A 19,628-nucleotide genomic window follows, 5' to 3' on the forward strand; every position below is an offset into this window, starting at 1 on the left:
ACGTTCTCTGAAAAGTTGTGGATGATTTTCGGCATTGATTGGACCTGTGTATACAAGTGAGAGGCCAAGTTTTCGAACATTTAAAGTGATTAAACACAAGCATAGCATACTTATCTTTATTGACTGGAAACTGTCCAGACATTACTTTTACCGGAGCATCCCCGGTCTTGTCTTGATTGGCTGGATCGTGCTCAGACACTGCCGTGACTAGTTGAGTCATTTCTTGGTCTCATCTTAGATAGCTGGTTCAGATATGATCTTACCTTAGGTGGCTGGTTCAGATACGATCTTGCCTTAGATGGCTGGTTCAGATACGATCTTGTCTTAGAACTAATTGGATTCGAGGCAAAGGTTCGCTTATGTTTTTGATAGTAGTGTTTTGTATTTGATAGTAGTGGCATTCTTACTCTTTAGAGTTTGTCACACTCGAGGGAACCTATAGTTTACGTTGAATTTGAAAAGCGAACGCAAAAAATTGCGTATGCGGGACTCAGGTGGGATCGAATCCACAAATTGTGAAGTCAATCGCACTGAGCGGCGAGCCATTCTGCGTTCCTTTTTATTAATGTCTTTGATATGCTTCGATTCTAGTTCTTAGTTGTCTTTTAGTTGTCTTTTAGTCTGGCTGATGTAAATGACAGTCATGATGACGAAGAGATTTTGTATACTACGTTATATGGTAGTATGCCGTTTTTTTCTAGTGGATTTTTACTAGTAGTAATGTATTTATTTAGCTTATTGGAAAGGCCGATTTAAGTTGAAGCTCTTTGCAATATGTGAGAAAGATTCCGAAATATTTTTTACAAATGATACAGTAAAATACTGATTATGTTTTTATTGAACTGTCTTTGATTCTTTTTTAGCATTATTTATGTGATATTTTATTCATGTGTTAACAGAAAAAAAATGAAAGAAAGTAGATAATTTTTGAAGAAAATTTCAATCATTGCCAAAATATTATCGTAATGGAATTTAGGATGCGATAATATCACTATTCTATCAATCCACTGATCACGCTCTTATGGCATATGGATGATGAAATTTGAAATTTAAATATCTCTCCGAAAGATTTATTTTCTTATAATACACAGTCAAAAATTATTAAATAATTCTTACATAGATACATTTTGAAGAACATTTTTAGAAAATTTGTGAAGTTGTATGTGTTTTACAAACAATTGTACCAGGTATAGTTATTATTATTAACTATACAACAGTATAGTTTGTAATAGCATTGAACATGTCGAATTTTGTGCCTGGAAACTACGATTTGCGAACAGTATTGATTTTCTATTACCATTTGAAGAAAACTGCTGCAGAATCGCATCGAATGCTTGTCGAAGTTTAAAGTGAGCATGCTCTTGGTCAATCATAGTGCTTTGAGTGTTCAAAAAATTCAAAAGTGGCGATTTTGATATGAGAAACGAAGAACGTGGAAAACCACCGAAAAAGTTTGAAGACAGCGAATTGCAAGCATTGTTGAATGAGGATAACGCTCAAATTCAACAACACTCACGAATCAATTAAATGTGACACGAGAAGTCGTCTCCATGCGTTTGAAATCTATGGGAAAGATCCAGAAGATGAGAAAATGGGTTCCACATGAACTGAATGAAAGACAGCAGGAAAACCGAAAAACCACTTGCGAAATGCTGCTCGCCAAATACAAAAGAAAGTCATTTCTCCATCGAATTGTGACTGGCGATGAAAAGTGGATATATTTTGAGAATCCTAAGCGTAAAAGATCATGGGTAACTCCAGACGAACCATCGACATCGACTGCAAGGCCAAATCGCTATGGACGGAAGACAATGCTCTGTGTGGGATCAGAAAGATGTGATCTATTATGAGCTACTAAAACCTGGCGAAACCGTTAATACTGAACGCTATCGACAACAAATGATCAATTTGAATCAAGCTTTGTGTGAAAAACGATCAGAATATCAAAAAAGGCAACACAAAGTGATTTTGCTTCATGATAATGCACCATCACACACAGCAAAACTGATCAAGGAAACGATTGAGGCATTTGGTTGGGAAATACTTTCGCATGTGACTTATTCACCAGACTTGGCTCCGTCCGATTACCACTTATTTGCATCGATGGGACACGTACTTGCTCAGCAACGCTTCACTTCTTACGAAGATGTACGAAAATGACTAGATGACTGGTTTGGTTCAAAAGAGCAACAATTTTTTTGGCGTGGCATCCACAAATTGTCAAACAGATGGAAAAAATATATAGCTACTGGGCAATACTTCGAATATAATATTTTTTATCGTTTTCATGTATTTTCTATAAAAAAATTCTGGTTTCATATTTACATACCTGGTGTATAAATATTATATCGAACTATAATCAACAAGATGAAAAAAACACACTTTTTGGTATAAAAATGCAAAACTCTGAAGCAAAAATGTTTAAAGGAAATAATATACAAATAATAAAATTAGGCTAATGACCGTCAGCACAGATAAATGGCGCAAATGCTTTGTGAAATGATTTATTACTCAATAATTGGAATAACGTCTTTCTTTATTTCGAACGTTTCAACTTTTTTTGGAGTCCTCCTCAGCAATGTAGATACAAAAAAGTATTAATAGCTCATATATCCATAATGATTAAGTCACTCACAAATTGACAAAGATGAAGCATTACTAGTGAATCTAATAAATAAAAGATATAATTAAAAAGATATAATTAAAAAAGATATCATTAGAATGAAAAATGAATTCAGAAAATTAAGTGATTTACCATTAAGGAACGAGAAGAGTGTTATGAAGCTTTGTTACATATTCAAATTAAATATAGATGTGTTGAATTCGGATAATGACCGCACATGTTAAAATCGTCCGTACATGATGATGTGCCGCTCGGATTTGAACTCTTAAGACAGTGAAAGGTCGCATAGTAAAACATTGTACTGACATTAAATGTAATAAATAAGAAAAGAGCTACAGTGTAAAATTTTGTTAAAATTGTTACTTATTATCAACGCAATGAAATCTTAGCAAGTTGAAATAAAATTATAATAAATAAGGGAAATTTGGAAATTACAGGGCAATAGGAATTGGGCGCGGTAGGGTCGTTGCGAAAATAATATAAGGATATAACACAAAACTTTTTATTATAATAACGCGCTTACGCTTGTTTTTACTCATTTTTGAACTCCTCTTCAGAAATATAAATCGCCTTTAGATACAATGTATAATAACTATCTTATCATAATGAGCTCCCTCCGCTACATAAAAAAATCCTATATCAAAATTATTCCTATTGCTTTGTTATCTCCAAATTTTTTTTGAATAGTAAGGAGTCTTTGTAGAATAAATAAGGATGTGAGTCAAAAATTAAAAAAGAAGTTATAAATAAATAAATAAATAAATAAATAAATATGATTGAAATATTAAATGGATCAAGAGAAGTTTTCTAACATCGCTACATAGGCTGTCCTTCAGTATTCGAACGCAAGTTAAGGTCATTCTTTTGCACATGTATAAATGCAATTTCAGAAATCAGTCTTTTATTCAAAAATTCTCTTTGTCTAAAATTTGGACGTTCTCTCAATCAAAGTCATATAAAATTGATACGATGATGTTTTGTAATTACAGAATGGTTGTTAGTGTTTCAATTGATGTGATTGCGATGCTCAGATATTCTACTGGACGCTTCCTGTTTGTTTGTTCAACAGGAAGTATCGCAGTTCTTATAACAAAATGTAATCTTATAGACAACATTTTTATTATAATATTTTGGGAAAATCCTTCTGTACTTTAATAAAACTTTAATTTGTTACGGCTGAAAAATGCTAATTTCATGTTAGGGTTTTTACAGATGGTTGAAAATTTTTTCTGCAGTAGATGCTGTATAGGCACACATAACAAAAACCACGATACACATTCAATAGTTGTATCATCATTTGAATCATTTTCTCTAAATAAGAATTTATTAAATAAATATTTTAGACGGGTATTAATCGTGTCACACATACATTCAGCCGAATAGTCGTTTTTCAATAATGTAATTTTGATGTTATTGCAGTGAAATTTAAGATTAGAAAGTAAAAGCTTTTGTCAACTTATTATTATCCCTTTTTCATGAAAAATAGGATATGAAAATAAGTAATTCAGATAATGTTCTGAAAATGTTGATTTATGATATCAATCTAATTCTGTTATTGTTATTATTGATAATTGTTACGTCTAAGAAATTATTTCTATTATCTCCTATTTTTATGAGGAATTGTAATCTCGGATGGAAGGAATTAAATGTTGTTAAGATGAATCAACCATATTAGAAGGGACAACCATCACAATGTCATCGACATACCTGAAGTAAAATTGCAAAGGAAACCCTATAATTTCTAAAATTAATTAATTTCTAAATTTTGTATAATTAAATCCATAATAATTGGTGAAAGAGAGAATCCCAAATTGGTGCCAAAATTCTGTTTGCTTCTCCATTAAAGATTTCTCCATTAAAAATTAAATAAGTCGAGATGAATACTCATTCCAATGCTTCTAAAAATTCTTTTTTAGGAATAGTCTTGTAGGAATGGTTTGCTCTTTTGATATAATCCTACCTTTTTGACACACTCAATTGCTAAATTTAGGGGGATATTCGTGAACAAAGAGATTTCAAGAGAAATCAATATGAAATTATTGTCCAAATGTATTTCTCTTAATTTCTGTGCAAGTTAAAAGCTGTTTTCTATTTTATTGAAAATTAGGTTTAGGGGATTTTTCAGAAATAATGTGCAAGAAAGACGCCAATGGATATAATGGATTGTCAATAAAAGAGATGGAGATTATGGTCCTAAATGGACAGTTAAATTTATGCACTTTAGGAAGGTTAGTATGCTCGAGATAAATACCCTCACTACAATATATTTTTTTGTAGGTACTGTTTGAAATATATTATTTCTTTTCCATTATAGCAATAAGTCACAAATCTTTTTTGTGAGACTGTTAAAGACATTCTCCGAAAAAACCCATTTTCTTTAAATTTTTTTGAAACTTATAGAATAAGCTTGTTTTAGTGTTCTGAATATATGTGCTTTAATATTCGGATTGAAAATCGAAATATTTCACTTTAAAATATATGTGTATATGTGTGTATATATATATATACATATATATATATATATATATATATATACATAAGATCCCTATCTAAAGCTTATTCGAAAATGATCTTTTTATTCACTGTAAAAAAGTTTTTCTTAATAATTTTTTGAAACAATGAGATATAAAACTTGATATCACAAGAAATAATATGAAATTTGTCTGAATGTGGCTTTCGGTATTCGTTTTTAAGAAATCATCGAGCAAAGTAAGTAGCAAAGTAAGTAAAGTCGCTATTTTTTCGACCGGCGACAGTAGCGGGAGACATTTTATATTGTATAAAAAAAATTTGTATAAACACATTAACACTTATGGAATATCTTATACTATATAAAAGTGAAATAAATTTTTATAATGATGAGCACTAATGTGCTCATTAGCTTGAGCATAACTGCAAGTTATTCAGAAAATCCTTAAAAGGATTTTTTAGTGTATCATTGATGTATCAAGATTTTTTTCAAGTACCTATGTAATTTTGGAAATATAAATGTTCTTGTCTAAAGTCACAGTAATATTTCCTTTATCAACCTTGGTAAAAATAATATATCTGTATCGTTATTAAGAAATTGTCTTGTGAAACGTACAAGTTGAGTTAGTCTTCTGCTGATAGGACTATTTTGATTAGAAAATGATGAATAATTTTTCAATATTTAGGAGTGGTAAGATTTCTGATATTCAAAATATTTTCAGGTTTTATTGAAATTATTTTCTATATTTTTGATAAAATCTATTAATGTTTTCTTTATTAAAAAAAGGCATCGAGAAATTCCTTCCTAATTGTAAAAGATATTAAACTTTTTTTTGGAATTGAGAAATCAGATAAACTTACAAACCAACTTTCTTTGATATTAAATAATGAAGATTCTGAAGATGTTTTAATAAATTCCAGGGTTTATTTTCCTAGGGTCTATTTTAATATTCAAATGATTTTCAGACAAGAGATATCACTGTGGAAAGAAAGTTATGTCTTTATAAATTCTCTTTATGTTTTTTGTAATGTCCATTTTATTTTTTTTGAGAGATAGATTTCTTCCTTCCTGATCCGAGATTGAAAGTGTGTTCTTGTCTAAAGAAGGATTTACAAATTATTGTTGAAACATATTATTGAATGTTACTCCTAAGACATAAAATTTGTTTTTGTGAATGGTCAATAGATCTATAACTATCATTTAATTAATTATTGGGTTGTCCGGAAAGTTCATGTCAATTTTGAAGGAAAATTGAAACGCAGAAAATTTTAATTTTATAAATGTATACTAAAATTTAAATTTTAGTCGACACGAACTTTCCGGACAACCCAATAATTCTATTAAAAATATTTTCAATATATATTGATTCCTGAAATTTATTCTGTATACGAATCGAAAGAAAAAAATCTATCATCTAATAAAACTTTTAAATGATGTAGAACGATCTTGTTCTTTATACATGCTTTTACAAATTTATCCGAATCTTATTCTTTATGATATTCTTATGATTTAATCCATCCTTATCATGTTTAATCATTACATGTGAGCTTAATACTTTCGTATCTACATTGCTGAAGAGGACTCCAAAGAGAGTTGAAACGTTTAAATAAAGAAGACATCATTCTAATTACTTAAATTATTTCACAAAGAATTTGCGCTATCTGTACTCTCATTAGCCTACTTTTATTTATTTGTATGTTGTTTTAAAAATTCAAGAGTTCGTTTTATAATAATTATTATTTATAGAAATCAAAGACTTAAACGGTCTAGCTGGATCTTAAATGTTTGTATGATTCTTGCGTGAATTTATATACTATCTATGTAATCCCCAGAAACGCGCGCCTAAATGATTTTTCGGTCTTTGAAAACACTAACTCTATTAAACCGCAATAATATAATATCACAAGTTAAATTGACTAGGAATTTAACAAATATTTGATGTAATTCGCATCTTCGAAACGATCTTAATAATGTTAAATAACATATTAAAATCATAGTAAATAAATAGTAAATAATTAATTCTTATTGCGAAAAATATTACCTCGGCTGGGAATCGAACTCGGATCTCTTGCATTCCGTGCGAGTTTCTATAGTTTGTGTTATCACATATACGGTCCTATAATAAAATGTTATATTGTTTATTATTATTTGTTTAAAGAAAACATATGTTTCATTGTTAAACTTAAAGTTTTGACATTTCAAACTACAAAAAAAAAAATAGTTCATGTTTCGGCTATTCAATAAATTTGATTATTGAGTAACTGAAAAATAACATTTTTTTACAGTACATAAATACAGTATATAAATTGAACGTTTTTTGCATTTTGAAATATTGCATTTTATTAATATTGTTACAAAAAGTTATGAAATTAATTAGAAAAAACATTTTTTTGAATAGTTTGAATATTTTTTAATTTTATATTTATTAATTTTATATTTATGTTTTTTAAATATTTATAATATTCAACGCAAATTATTTCATTTTCTTTAATGTTTCGAAATTTTTGCAATATAAAAAAAGATTAATTGAAAATAAGAAAAAAATAAAAAATTTTAGGTGCAAGAAGATTACACTTTATACGTGATAGATTTTTCTATCCTGAGATGAATTTTTAAAATATTCTCGGATTACACAGAAATGGAAGCCGGCAATGCACGAAATTTATTTTCTAGTTTTTAAGAGATGAATATCTTCTTCAAGTACCATACGCTATCTTAGCGCGTAGGCGCCTCCCTCTCATATATCTTTGTATGCACGCACTAATCGTACACAACGTATGGGGACCTACAGCTTAAACGTCGATTCCGAATGGCAATTTTTGATAGGAAGATTTCCTGGGCAAAAGTACTACTCGGTGGTTTGCCATTGCCTTCCGAGAGGAGTTACAAGCATATGAAAATTTTTCGGTTCTGCCGGGGATTGAACCCGGGATCTCTAATATATCAGTGCGCTGTCTACTACACCGCACTCGCACTCAGAGATGAATATAGATCATTAATAAGAAACATACAGATTATTATTTAGCCAGGCGTATGTAATATTTCAAAAGAAAAAGAACGCTCACGGACACATCATGAATCCAATCATGTGTTAATCTTAATTTGATTTATGATAAATATCGACAAAAAGGGAGCTTGATGATCCCAACTCTGATGATCTTGATTTTGACATGTTGTTAAGATCATAATTCTGAGTGACCTGCAATAAGTTTTAGTTGATAATCTTCGTTTAAAAATTAAAGTTTAAAAAATGACATTTCATTTTTGCTATAATATTAACAATTAAATTCCGAAGTAGAAGGAGAGGTGGATTCTTGGATCTCGCTTCACGTGGAAAGTCGTTACAAAATTACAAATTATCTGTTTTAAAAACAAAAAAATTTAGAAAATTATATAGAAAATAAATTTTTGAAAAAAAATTTTGTTTTTAAAACAGGAAATTTATTTTAAAACAGAGAATTTTTGTTTTATATAGCAGAACTTTTTTTACAATGTGGAAGTAAACCGAAGTTTTTTGTTAATAAATAACTTTTTAATGAATAACGAGCGATAGCTAAAATATATTGGAAGTCGTTTAGAACCGTAACCTTGACAACATGTCAAAGTCATCAGAACTGTCCTATTTTAAATAATTATAAAAATATAATAATTAAAATTTAATGTAGAGATTTTCTCTTCTTGACATACCTGACTGCATTATTCACTTAACGTTTTAAGTTTTTGTGCAATATTAATAACTATTTGTCAGCAATTAATTTTATTTTGCGAAACTGCTCTATCATCCTCGTGTTATTATCCATTATACCAATAAAAATTACTTTTGCATCCACAATCATTAATATTAGTATAATTATGTTGCTGCTCGCCAATGAAACAATTTTCTACGCAGTACCAAAACATACCTACTGCGTATAAGATACCAAGATCCCACGATTGACGTATAACTTATTATTACTTTAACAATAGAAGTTTTTCGCATACGAGAAATGTTAATATTTACTATAACCGAAAGATGTTATGAAAACAATCTAATGATGGTCTATGTGGATATAGTTGTCGTTATTCAGCTGTATTATCTAATATTTGGATAGCTGAAGAATCTATTAGGTACAACTTTGTTTCCGCCGTTTTCCTATAGATGGCTTTAGCGGTAAGTGGTAGTCGAAATAAATAAATCATAGACGTCATACAATAAACTTGGGCATCTGTCAACATAACCTCATAGAAACATTAGTCGATTTGTGTCTGCATCATAAAGTTATTCTCGATTGAAAATGTCAGTTTACGAGCCAAATTCTCGTCATTTGCGGGAGGTTTTAATTTTTTGCTTCAATATGAAGAAATCTGCGGCTGAGGCTCATCGAATGCTCTCAAATACTTATGGTGAGGCCGCTATTAATGAAAGAACGTGTCGTGAGTGGTTTCAACGCTTCAAGAACGGTGATTTTGACGTCCAAGGTCATGCTCTGTATTTGGTGGGACCAGCTCGGCGTAGTGTATTATGAACTGTTAAAACCGACTGAAACAATCACAGGCGATCGGTATCGAATGCAATTGATGCGTTTGAGCCGAGCATTGAAAGACAAACGGTCGCAATACAACGAGAGACACGATAAAGTGATTTTGCAGCATGACAACCCCATGTTGCGAAAGTGGTCAAGACATACTTGGAAACGTTGAAATGGGAAATCCTACCCCACCCGCCATATTTTCCAGACGTTGCTCCCTCTGACTATCACTTGTTGATCAATGGCACACGGCCTGGCTGACCAGCACTTCCGGTCTTATGAAGAAGTAAAAAATTGGATCGATTCGTGGATAGCCTCAAAAGATGACTAGTTTTTTCGACGCGGGATTCGTACGCTACCCGAAAGATGAGAATGGGAGAAAGTAGTGGCCAGTGATGGACAATACTTTGAATCATAAATGTATAATCAGTTTTTTACAATAAAACCTCGAATTTCGGAAAAAAAACGGCGGAAGCAAAGTTATACACCTAATATAATCATAGCAATTAATTTCACACGCGCGTGCTACTTTGTGTCAGGTGAATCACGTCCTGCATAGCCATTACGATTCGTAGCCTCGCTGATAGAGTTTTGAATTTCGGAACGGTTCAATCTTCGAAGTTCGATTTAACCGATGGAAAGAAGACGACACGTATCATAAATCTCTCGATCGCTTTCTTCCGCAACGTCTTTGCGTCCAAATGTGCTACGTATCGCGTAAACATGTATCCAATTAGTAAGCGGATGGAGTAATTATTTCCAGCTTCGCAGCGCGTCATCTTGGAAAAAATGGAATGTACTTCTGAGCATGTCTCTAAATCATGAGCGAACATGAATTGTTGTTCGAACAGTATAGCATTGTAAAACGCGAATCCGTTCCGTTAAAGGAAAATATTTACAGTGAAACTCAGAATACAGTTTTATCGGAACTGCGTGACTCATTGTCAATCGAATTTGCACTCGATTCGAAACCGAATTATTGAATTCATGTCGACGTTATCTTTGCGGGTTATTGGTTTCATTGATTCTGAAACTTAAAACTTCTGTAGATCTTTGAGTCCAAGGCTCCCATATATTTTCCACATAAAATATTTGTTCTCATAGATTAAAAAATTAGATTATTAGATTTTCAATGAATAGATTCATTGAAGTTTCTATACATTTAATAAACCTTGTTTTATATCGATCAGAAGTTTTTATTTTATTGTCCAGAGTGAGTTGTTTATTTATAGTTACAGTTATAATGAAAGTGATATTCTATTTCGAAGAGAAATATATTTCCTTTACCAAATTAAAATACAGATTGATTATGATATTATTTAAGGATCTGTAACAAATCAAACTAACAAAGACTCTTTATAAATCAAAAGAAATTGGAAAGAATAATTTTGTTTTTGAATTATCCATAATAATGTTTGATACGTGCTTTGTGATTACGATGAGCGTCCTTATTTTTAGAATAATTAATTATAATCTTAAAATTTTTTGATAAATTAGTTTTCCATAGTCTCTATTTTGATATTTCCAATATTTCCTTTTTTGTTCATTTTTTTTTCACTCTTTTTGGATTTAATTCTGGCATTTAAATTCTCGATATAGGAGTGTTCACCATGACAGGATAACTTTTATTCACAATTTATATATGTTAGTTTGTGTTGTCTCTGAGGAAGGCTCAAAAGTGAATCGAAACATGTACAGGTAAATATGAAACCGGAATTTTTTAAGAGAAAATACACGTTTATTGCATAAAAATGATAAAAAATATTTTATTCGAAGTATTGCCCATCGATAGCTATATATTTTTTTTCCACCTGTTTGACAATTTGTGGATGCCACGCCAAAAAAATTGTTGCTCTTTTGAGCCAAACCAGTCATCTAGCCATTTTCGTACATCTTCGTAAGAAGTGAAGCGCTGCTGAGCAAGTGCGTGTCCCATCGAAGCAAATAAGTGGTAATCGGACAGAGCTATCTGGTGAGCCGCATGCGAAAGTATTTCCCAACCAAATGTCTCAATCGTTTCCTTGACCAGTTTTGCTGTGTGTGATGGTGCATTATCATGAAGCAAAATCACTTTGTATTGCCTTTTTTGATATTCTGATCGTTTTTCACACAAAGCTTGATTCAAATTGATCATTTGTTGTCGGTAGCGTTCAGTATTAACGGTTTCGCCAGGTTTTAGCAGCTCATAATAGATCACATCTTTCTGATCCCACACAGAGCATTCTTCCGTCCATAGCGATTTGGTCTTGCAGTCGATGTCGATGGTTCGTCTGGAGTTACCCATGATCTTCTACGCTTAGGATTCTCAAAATATATCCACTTTTCATCGCCAGTCACAATTCGATGGAGAAATGACTTTCTTTTGTATCTGGCGAGCAGCATTTCGCAAGTGGTTTTTCGGTTTTCCTGCTGTCTTTCATTCAGTTCATGTGGAACCCATTTTCCCATCTTCTGGATCTTTCCCATAGATTTCAAACGTATGGAGACGGCTTTTTGTGTCACATTCAATTGATTCGCGAGTTGTTGTTGAGTTTGAGCGTCATCCTCATCCAACAATGCTTGCAATTTGCTGTCTTCAAACTTTTTTGATGGTTTTCCACATTCTTCGTTTCTCATATCAAAATCGCCACTTTTGAATTTTTTGAGCCACTCAAAGCACTGTGATTGACCAAGAGCATGCTCACCTTAAGCTTCGACAAGCATTCGATGCGATTCTGCAGCAGTTTTCTTCAAATGGTAACAGAAAATCAATGCTGTCCGCAAATCATTGTTTCCAGACACAAAATTCGACATATTCAACGCTATTACAAACTATACTGTTGTATGAAACTTGTATTGTTGTGAGTTGAAAATCTTTGTCAAATGTCAAAACAAGGAAATGGCGCCAATGACGCCGTCTGACGGCAACTACATTGACAGCTATGGCCATCTATTGATAAATTCCGGTTTCATATTTACATATCTAATAAGCGCGTTTAGTAGAATAAAGAAGTTTTACGCTTTATATTATTTGCGTGACGTCTTCTATATCTCTAGTGCTCTTATTCTTTCCAATTTCTTTTGATTATTTAAGGATTTAATTTCTGATAAACTGAAATGCAAGTTAAAATTATGTTGCAATACGAAATTAAAATTATTGCAGTTGGACACATGGTTCGGCCGACCGAAAAAATCCGTACGCGGGAGTGGGTCGCGTGGCTATTCGGGCAGCAACACCATGCCCAGGCCACACTCCGGTGATGATATCAACGAAATCGAGCAACAGCGTTGTATCATCGAGAGAATGGACGAAGAGACGGTGAATGATAGATTCGAGGAAATGTTGGTGCGTATACGTTGCACATATTATATATTTTACATGTTCTAATAGTTTATAGATGTACTTTTTTCTAGTATGACAATAAAATATGCAGTTAATATATTTATTTTTTAATATCAAATAAACAAGGGCTACTATAAAGCCGAGCTAGGTATCTTTTGCTAACAATACAATCAAATAATATTATCTATATTGATATGTTATACAACCGTACATTTCGACATTTAATAAGATATTATGTAACGATGTAATAAAAATTGAGGTTTCTCCGTTTTTTAGGTTAATGCATTTAAGTAATTTACTCGGGGATTGGAGATCAGGTTGTGCGATTGAAAATGATCACAAGAAAAGAATGGATAATAATTTGTAGGAGAAATTTAGATTCCTAGGCTTCGCAAGGGTTACGAAGATTATATGGGACCTCACGCGGACCGATTTCAAATGAAATTGAAATTAATCCAATAAGTTAATACTGTCATTTATTAAATTTTTAAAAGAAAGAAATAATAAAAAAAAACATGAGATAACTTATACGAGGAAAGTGCGAATATAGTTCCTGTTTGCGAAGGCGATTGTCATAACGGACTCTATTCCGAGATTATTATATTTTTCTACTGACTGACTATCTTTTGCAATTCTTTTATATTCTGGCAACGAATGTCATCTTCTTAGGCCAATTAACACTTAAAAATTTGGTAGGGCCTAGTCGCACTTGTTTTCTTAAGATAAGACAGCAAGGCTCCGCGTAAGCCCTACTCTCGACACTCCGAATCTAGATTATGTTATTTTTATGTTATTTTTATGTAAAGAATAAAAATTCAATTTTCTTAATTAACATCCTTATGCAAGGCGAAGTAATGATATATTCTAAATTTTAAATTGACTTTAATTTGGGGAAAAAGAGAAAAAAGAAAAGAAAGGAAAAAAATAAAGATATTCATCGCATTCGGGAAGGTCTTAATATATAATACTACTTAATATATAATATTACTTAATTATTAGGCATATGTGCTATTGTTTAATTATTATTTTAGAAAAAGGGCTTTCAAAAGAAAAGGAAAAAATTGTAATTATTAGGCATATGTGCTATTGTTTAATTATTATTTTAGAAAAAGGGCTTTCAAAAGAAAAGGAAAAAATTGTAATTATTAGGCATATGTGCTATTGTTTAATTATTATTTTAGAAAAAGGGCTTTCAAAAGAAAAGAAAAAAATTGTAGAATAGATATTCTTTACCTATGTGAGTATATACAACATGTAAGTATATACAACAAATATGAGCTATCTATTAGTTTGAATAAAGAAACTAAATATGCCCTCCTATAAAAGGAAAAAGAGAAAAGGGAAATTTTACAATATATATAAAAGGTATGATAAGGTTTCGAAATAAAGATAAAATAGGGACAAAATATCAAAATTAAGACGAAATACTAAACTAGAGATAAGATAAAGATAAGGTATAAATTACATATTTATAATAAGGAAAGAGAGGATTTTATCGGAATGTAACAAAGATTATTTTCAATGTTACATAAAATAAATTACAAAATTATCAAAATCACAAAACATATTGTTACTTGTTATAAAAGAAGAATGCCACAAGATATTCTTTAGCATACTTCGCGAATTCAAATATCCAATCCGATCATGTACATTACAATTACAAGCAATTGACTCACTTTTAAGCACAGATCAACTTAAGAAATATTATTATGGTTTCAAAACCATTATAAACGTTTAAAAAAATTACAAAATATTGTAAAGTTAAACAACTGTATATAACTGTACATGTTAAGAAAACTACATGTTAAGAAAATTACAAAGTTATTACAAAGATGACAAAACATATTGCTAAAATTTGTTTCGTCTTCTTTGATAACTTTATAATTTATTTTATGTCACACTGAGGATGACTATATTAAAAGTTGAAAACGTATAGTTTTATCATTAATGACATGGATCGTATTATTTAACTGTATTATTAGAGATACTTGACTCGAGAACACTTAGCCCTTGTTTATTTGATATTAAATTTATATAGTCATTAAAATTATAGAATAGTATAAGAATTTGAATTGTTAATATTTTTCACTTTATGTGTTTCGTATCGATAGAACGCAATATTCAGTAATTATTAAGTAATGGTATCGTGTATGAAATGATATCTAACAAATAATAGAAATTTTATCATTATTATCTTTGTGTTTAGGCTAATATGAATCTAACAGAAGAAAAGAAGGAACCATTGCGCCAACAATCGGAGTCGAAGAAGAAAGAAATGCTGGTTTTGCATTATAAGGGTAGCATACAAGAAAATCGATCAAAATTCGACAAACCAGCGGATTACATACAGTACCTGGCGCAGCCTGATTTGAGCGTCAATAAGATCTACAACTGCGTTGAGTCTCTCAGGATCGCGCTTACTAACAATCCGCTCAGCTGGGTACAGGAATTTGGCACCAAGGGTCTCAAGCAGGTTCTGGCTACTCTCAATGAATGTTATCGAAAGTAAGTGAGTTCCGCGTGTTCGAATAAAGCGTTCCATAGCAATTCGAATGCAAAACTTATTCTAATATTGGTATTATTCTATTCCAGTGCCTTCATATATTACGATAGGTAATTCATGTAAAAGTACTATTCGCTTGAATGTCGTTTTTTAATGATATTTATTATGTTGATTTCTTAACTGCTTATATTGTATACGAACGAAATTTTACTAGTAATATTATAAACAGTTTAATTTTGTAAGATTTTCGTATACTGCGAAAGAGTTTAATTTGAGAATTACTTCATTTACGCTGCTCAATTAGTAAAATATTCTTAATTTTCACTTTATTATCACTTCAGTTTTGCATGATGCTTCTAGCAGACTTTATTACAAGACCTGTGCTGCTTATGAATTTATTAAAATTCGAAATTCATGTTATTCTTTATTAATTAATGAAAAATTTGTTTTCTCTTAGTGACAACCGTTATGAACGAATACAATACGAATGTATTCGCTGTTTAAAGGCTATTATGAATAATACCGTTGGTATAAAGGAGATGTTGGCCCATCACGAGGCCCTTACCATTGTGGCCAGGTCATTGGAGCCGACGAAACCATCTGTAATGTCCGAAGCTGTAAAATTACTAGGCGCGGTGTGCCTTATATCCATCGATAGTCACAAAAAGGTTTTAGATGCTGTTACTATGAATGGTGAATTCAAAGGTCGTGAAAGATTTTTGCCAATCGTACAGGGATTGATGAATAAGAAAAACGAAAATTTAAGGGTATGTTTTGTTTATTTCTTTACTTTTTATTAGACTTGTGCGATTTTAATCATTGTATATGTCATAAATAATTTTTTTACGATAGTTTATGATAGAAAATCAAATGAAAAATGTAACGCTATCTTAGAAATATTAATCTTTTAGAAATATTAATTTTTTCTATATGTATAATTAAAAGACAATAATTTCGTTGCATTATTAAATTAACATAATATTTGTATAAATTATTATAAATCAAGTAAATAAACTAATCAAGTTTATTTAATGACGAATTCTTGTATTACTTATTGTATTACATCTTAAAAATCTTTGACGAGTTATTATGTGATTTTTTTTATAGAAACGAAAAAATAAATAATTTGATATAAAATTTATTTTTATATTATTTTCATATTATAGGTAGTATGTCTTCAACTCATAAACTCAATAATATCATCCGCGGAGGATCTAGATTTTCGCTTACATCTTAGGAACGAGGTAATGCGAGTAGGTTTAGCCGATATTCTCGAAATATTAGAGAAAGATGAATCGGAAGACTTGGCTACGCATTTAAAGATTTTTAATGATCACAAAGAGGAGGATTATGAGGAATTTGTACAGAGATTTGACAACGTACGTTTAGAATTAGACGATGTTAACGATTGTTTTGAAGTAGTTAAAAATATGGTAATGGATACCTCCGCCGAGCCATACTTTCTATCAATACTTCAACATCTTTTATTTATTCGAGATGATGCTCTGGTTCGGTAAGTATATATACTTGTACAGTCGCATTTATTTTTATTATTAATTTAAGTAATTAATATGTATATTTGTTTATTATTCTTATTAACTAATTCTTTATTTTCTTATTTTTTATTTTTTCATTTTTTAGACCGGCATATTATAAATTAATAGAGGAATGTATATCGCAAATTGTGTTGCATCGTTCAGGCTGTGACCCGGATTTCAGCGCGACAAAACGCTTCCAGATTGATGTACAACCGTTGATCGATATCCTAGTCGAAAAGTCACGGGCCGAGGAAGAACGCCGATTAGTAGAAGTGATGCAAAAGTTAGAGGAAGCTATAGCTAGTAGACAAGAAGCCGAAGCGAAACTTCAGCATGCGGAAAACAAAATCAAAGAACTGGAGCAAGGAACAGAGAAATCTGGAGGTTTTGTAAGTATATATAATATAATAAATTTATAGGGTATATCTTAAACAGCGTCCAGTGAGCAAAAAGATTAAAAATATTTTTCTGATAAAAAATTGAAGGTTCTGAGCCATTTTTTTCTACAATATTCAATGAAGTAGTTATTACCGAGTTAGTATAATCGGTGCTATCCTTTAAACGGGATAATGAGCGCTTCACGCCGCGCCGCTACGTTATCTATATCTTATTATTTTCGTCTGCTCTACAAATGTACCAAGTTTAAATTCCGCGACTCACGAAAAGGTAGATTTATTTGTCAGTGAGATATATGAAGTTAGCATCCCAATTATAGTACTCAGGAGTTCTGATTAGAGTTTTCACTTCTTGACGAAGAGAATTCCTTATAGTTTATAACAAGAGTTTCGCTTAATAACCATTTTTTAATAATTTAAAAAAAAGAGGTTGCTAATTTCTTATCGAAAATTGAGATCAGAGTGATTTAATAGCTTCATTTTATCGATAGCTAGAGTTCCTGATGCAGAACAAAAATTTCGAAAAAAAGGAAAAAAATTAAAAATTTTTGAAATATTAATTTTTAGATACAATAGTTCTGATTAGAGTTCCTGCTTCCTTTTAACGAAGAGTTTTCTGTAGTTTTTAACGCGAGATTCGCTTAATAACCATTTTTAATAGTTTTTAAAAAACTTCTTATCGAAATTCAAGATTGAATAATTCTGAGCGGCTTAATAACTTTATTTTGTTAATATCTAGAATTTTTTATGTATATAAGAGACAAATCAAATAGATAAAAAAGAAAAAAAATTTTTTGAAAATTTTTGTGAACCTAACAAATGTTGCATATCTTGCAAAACGTTGGTCCAATCGCTTTGATTCTAATAGGATCATCGAAAATTTGTTGAGAGTACTATGTAGTTCTAATTGGAATTCTAGACAGTTCTCGACGAGTTCTATCGAAAAGTATTAGGGCTCAAAGCGATTGAATCAATGTTTTGTGAAATACGCAACATTTGTTGGGTCTTCGAAAATTTTCAAAAAAAAAAATTTCTTTTTCATTGATCGGATTTATCTCTTATGCATCAGAAATTCTAGATATTTACAAAATTATTAAGCCGCTCAGAACTATTCGATGAATTTCAATAAAAAGTTATAGCACCCTCATTTTTTAAAAATTATTTTTAAATATTATTTTTAATATTATTAAATGAATCTCGCGTTAGAAACTACAAAGAATTCTTCATCTTGTTAAAAGGAAACAGGAACTTTAATCAGAACTATTGTATCTAAAAATTAATTTTTCAAAATTTTTTTATGCATCAAGATCTCTAGATATTGATATTCACGAAATGGAGCTAATTTAATCGTTCAAAACTTCGATCTCGATTTTTGATAAGAAGTTTTAAAAAATTATTTAAAAAAGTTATTAAGCAGAACTCTTATTATAAACTATAGGGAACTCTTCGTTTCGTCAAAAGGAAATGGGAACTTTAATCAGAACTTCTGAGTGCTATAGTTGGAATGCTAACTTCACATATCCGAAATATAAAAGTAAGTATACTATTAGTAGAGAGAAGCTCTGCTATTAGCAATTTGAACCCGAGTGAGTTTGCACTCTGACCTGGTTTGGATTAATGATATTTTATAATATTGAGCATATAACGTATCAATCAATAGTAAAACATGCGATCATTAGTCTAGCTCAGGTTGCAAATCGGCTCGAAAACGTTGTATACGGAGTGTCCCATTTTAATCGATCATCTCAAATATCTCTTGAACAGTGCATTTTAGAAAAAAATGTTTCAGACAAAAGTTTTGGGACTTTCAGAGGGAAGATGGTACCATTGATTTGACCTTGGGTGACTTTTACATAAAAATGAATTTTTAGTGCAAAAATGAAAATAAGAGGAACAATCTCTAAAATGTGATCTTGATGTTAATAAATGTTATCAAGATTACTTTAAATTTTTTAAATGGGAGAGCACTTATTTTTCATTACATATTCTTGTAGTTTACCTCGAGAGCTTTTCAAAACACTATAATAAAATATGTTTTCATGAAGTACTTTTTGAGTTATAAAGCTTGAAAGTTACACTATCTTCAGCATTAGCATTACTCAAAATGTTCAAACGATGATTAAAACCTTTTGAATATTGATCAATGTTATGACCTTGATAACATTTATTAAGATCAAGATCACTAAAGATTGTTCCTCTTATTTTCATTTTTGCACTAAAAATTCATTTTTACGTAAAAATATCAAGATCGTGATACTGAACAACATTT

At 30.8% G+C, this 19,628-nt stretch overlaps 1 protein-coding gene and 1 long non-coding RNA gene across 2 annotated transcripts in view; one reads left to right on the forward strand and one right to left on the reverse strand.

Moving 5' to 3' along the window:
* LOC108693481 overlaps nucleotides 1-8,384 on the reverse strand; it is a 21,839-nt gene extending 13,455 nt beyond the window's left edge. Inside the window, exons 1-2 of the long non-coding RNA XR_001932028.1 lie at nucleotides 7,869-8,384; nucleotides 2,066-2,069 (exon numbers count right to left, since the gene is read on the reverse strand). This is a non-coding gene — a long non-coding RNA (uncharacterized LOC108693481). The remainder of the gene's footprint in view (nucleotides 1-2,065; nucleotides 2,070-7,868) is intronic.
* The window catches only part of LOC108693480 (protein diaphanous), a 114,710-nt gene that overhangs the window by 58,679 nt on the left and 36,403 nt on the right, over nucleotides 1-19,628 (forward strand). The window contains exons 3-8 of the mRNA XM_018202462.1: nucleotides 12,744-12,926; nucleotides 15,130-15,428; nucleotides 15,516-15,536; nucleotides 15,884-16,193; nucleotides 16,593-16,939; nucleotides 17,068-17,353. Of these exons, the coding sequence (XP_018057951.1) occupies nucleotides 12,744-12,926; nucleotides 15,130-15,428; nucleotides 15,516-15,536; nucleotides 15,884-16,193; nucleotides 16,593-16,939; nucleotides 17,068-17,353 (1,446 nt within the window). The remainder of the gene's footprint in view (nucleotides 1-12,743; nucleotides 12,927-15,129; nucleotides 15,429-15,515; nucleotides 15,537-15,883; nucleotides 16,194-16,592; nucleotides 16,940-17,067; nucleotides 17,354-19,628) is intronic.

Source organism: Atta colombica, unplaced genomic scaffold (genome assembly GCF_001594045.1).
Source record: "Atta colombica isolate Treedump-2 unplaced genomic scaffold, Acol1.0 scaffold9, whole genome shotgun sequence".
Classification (NCBI taxonomy): Eukaryota; Metazoa; Arthropoda; class Insecta; order Hymenoptera; family Formicidae; genus Atta; species Atta colombica.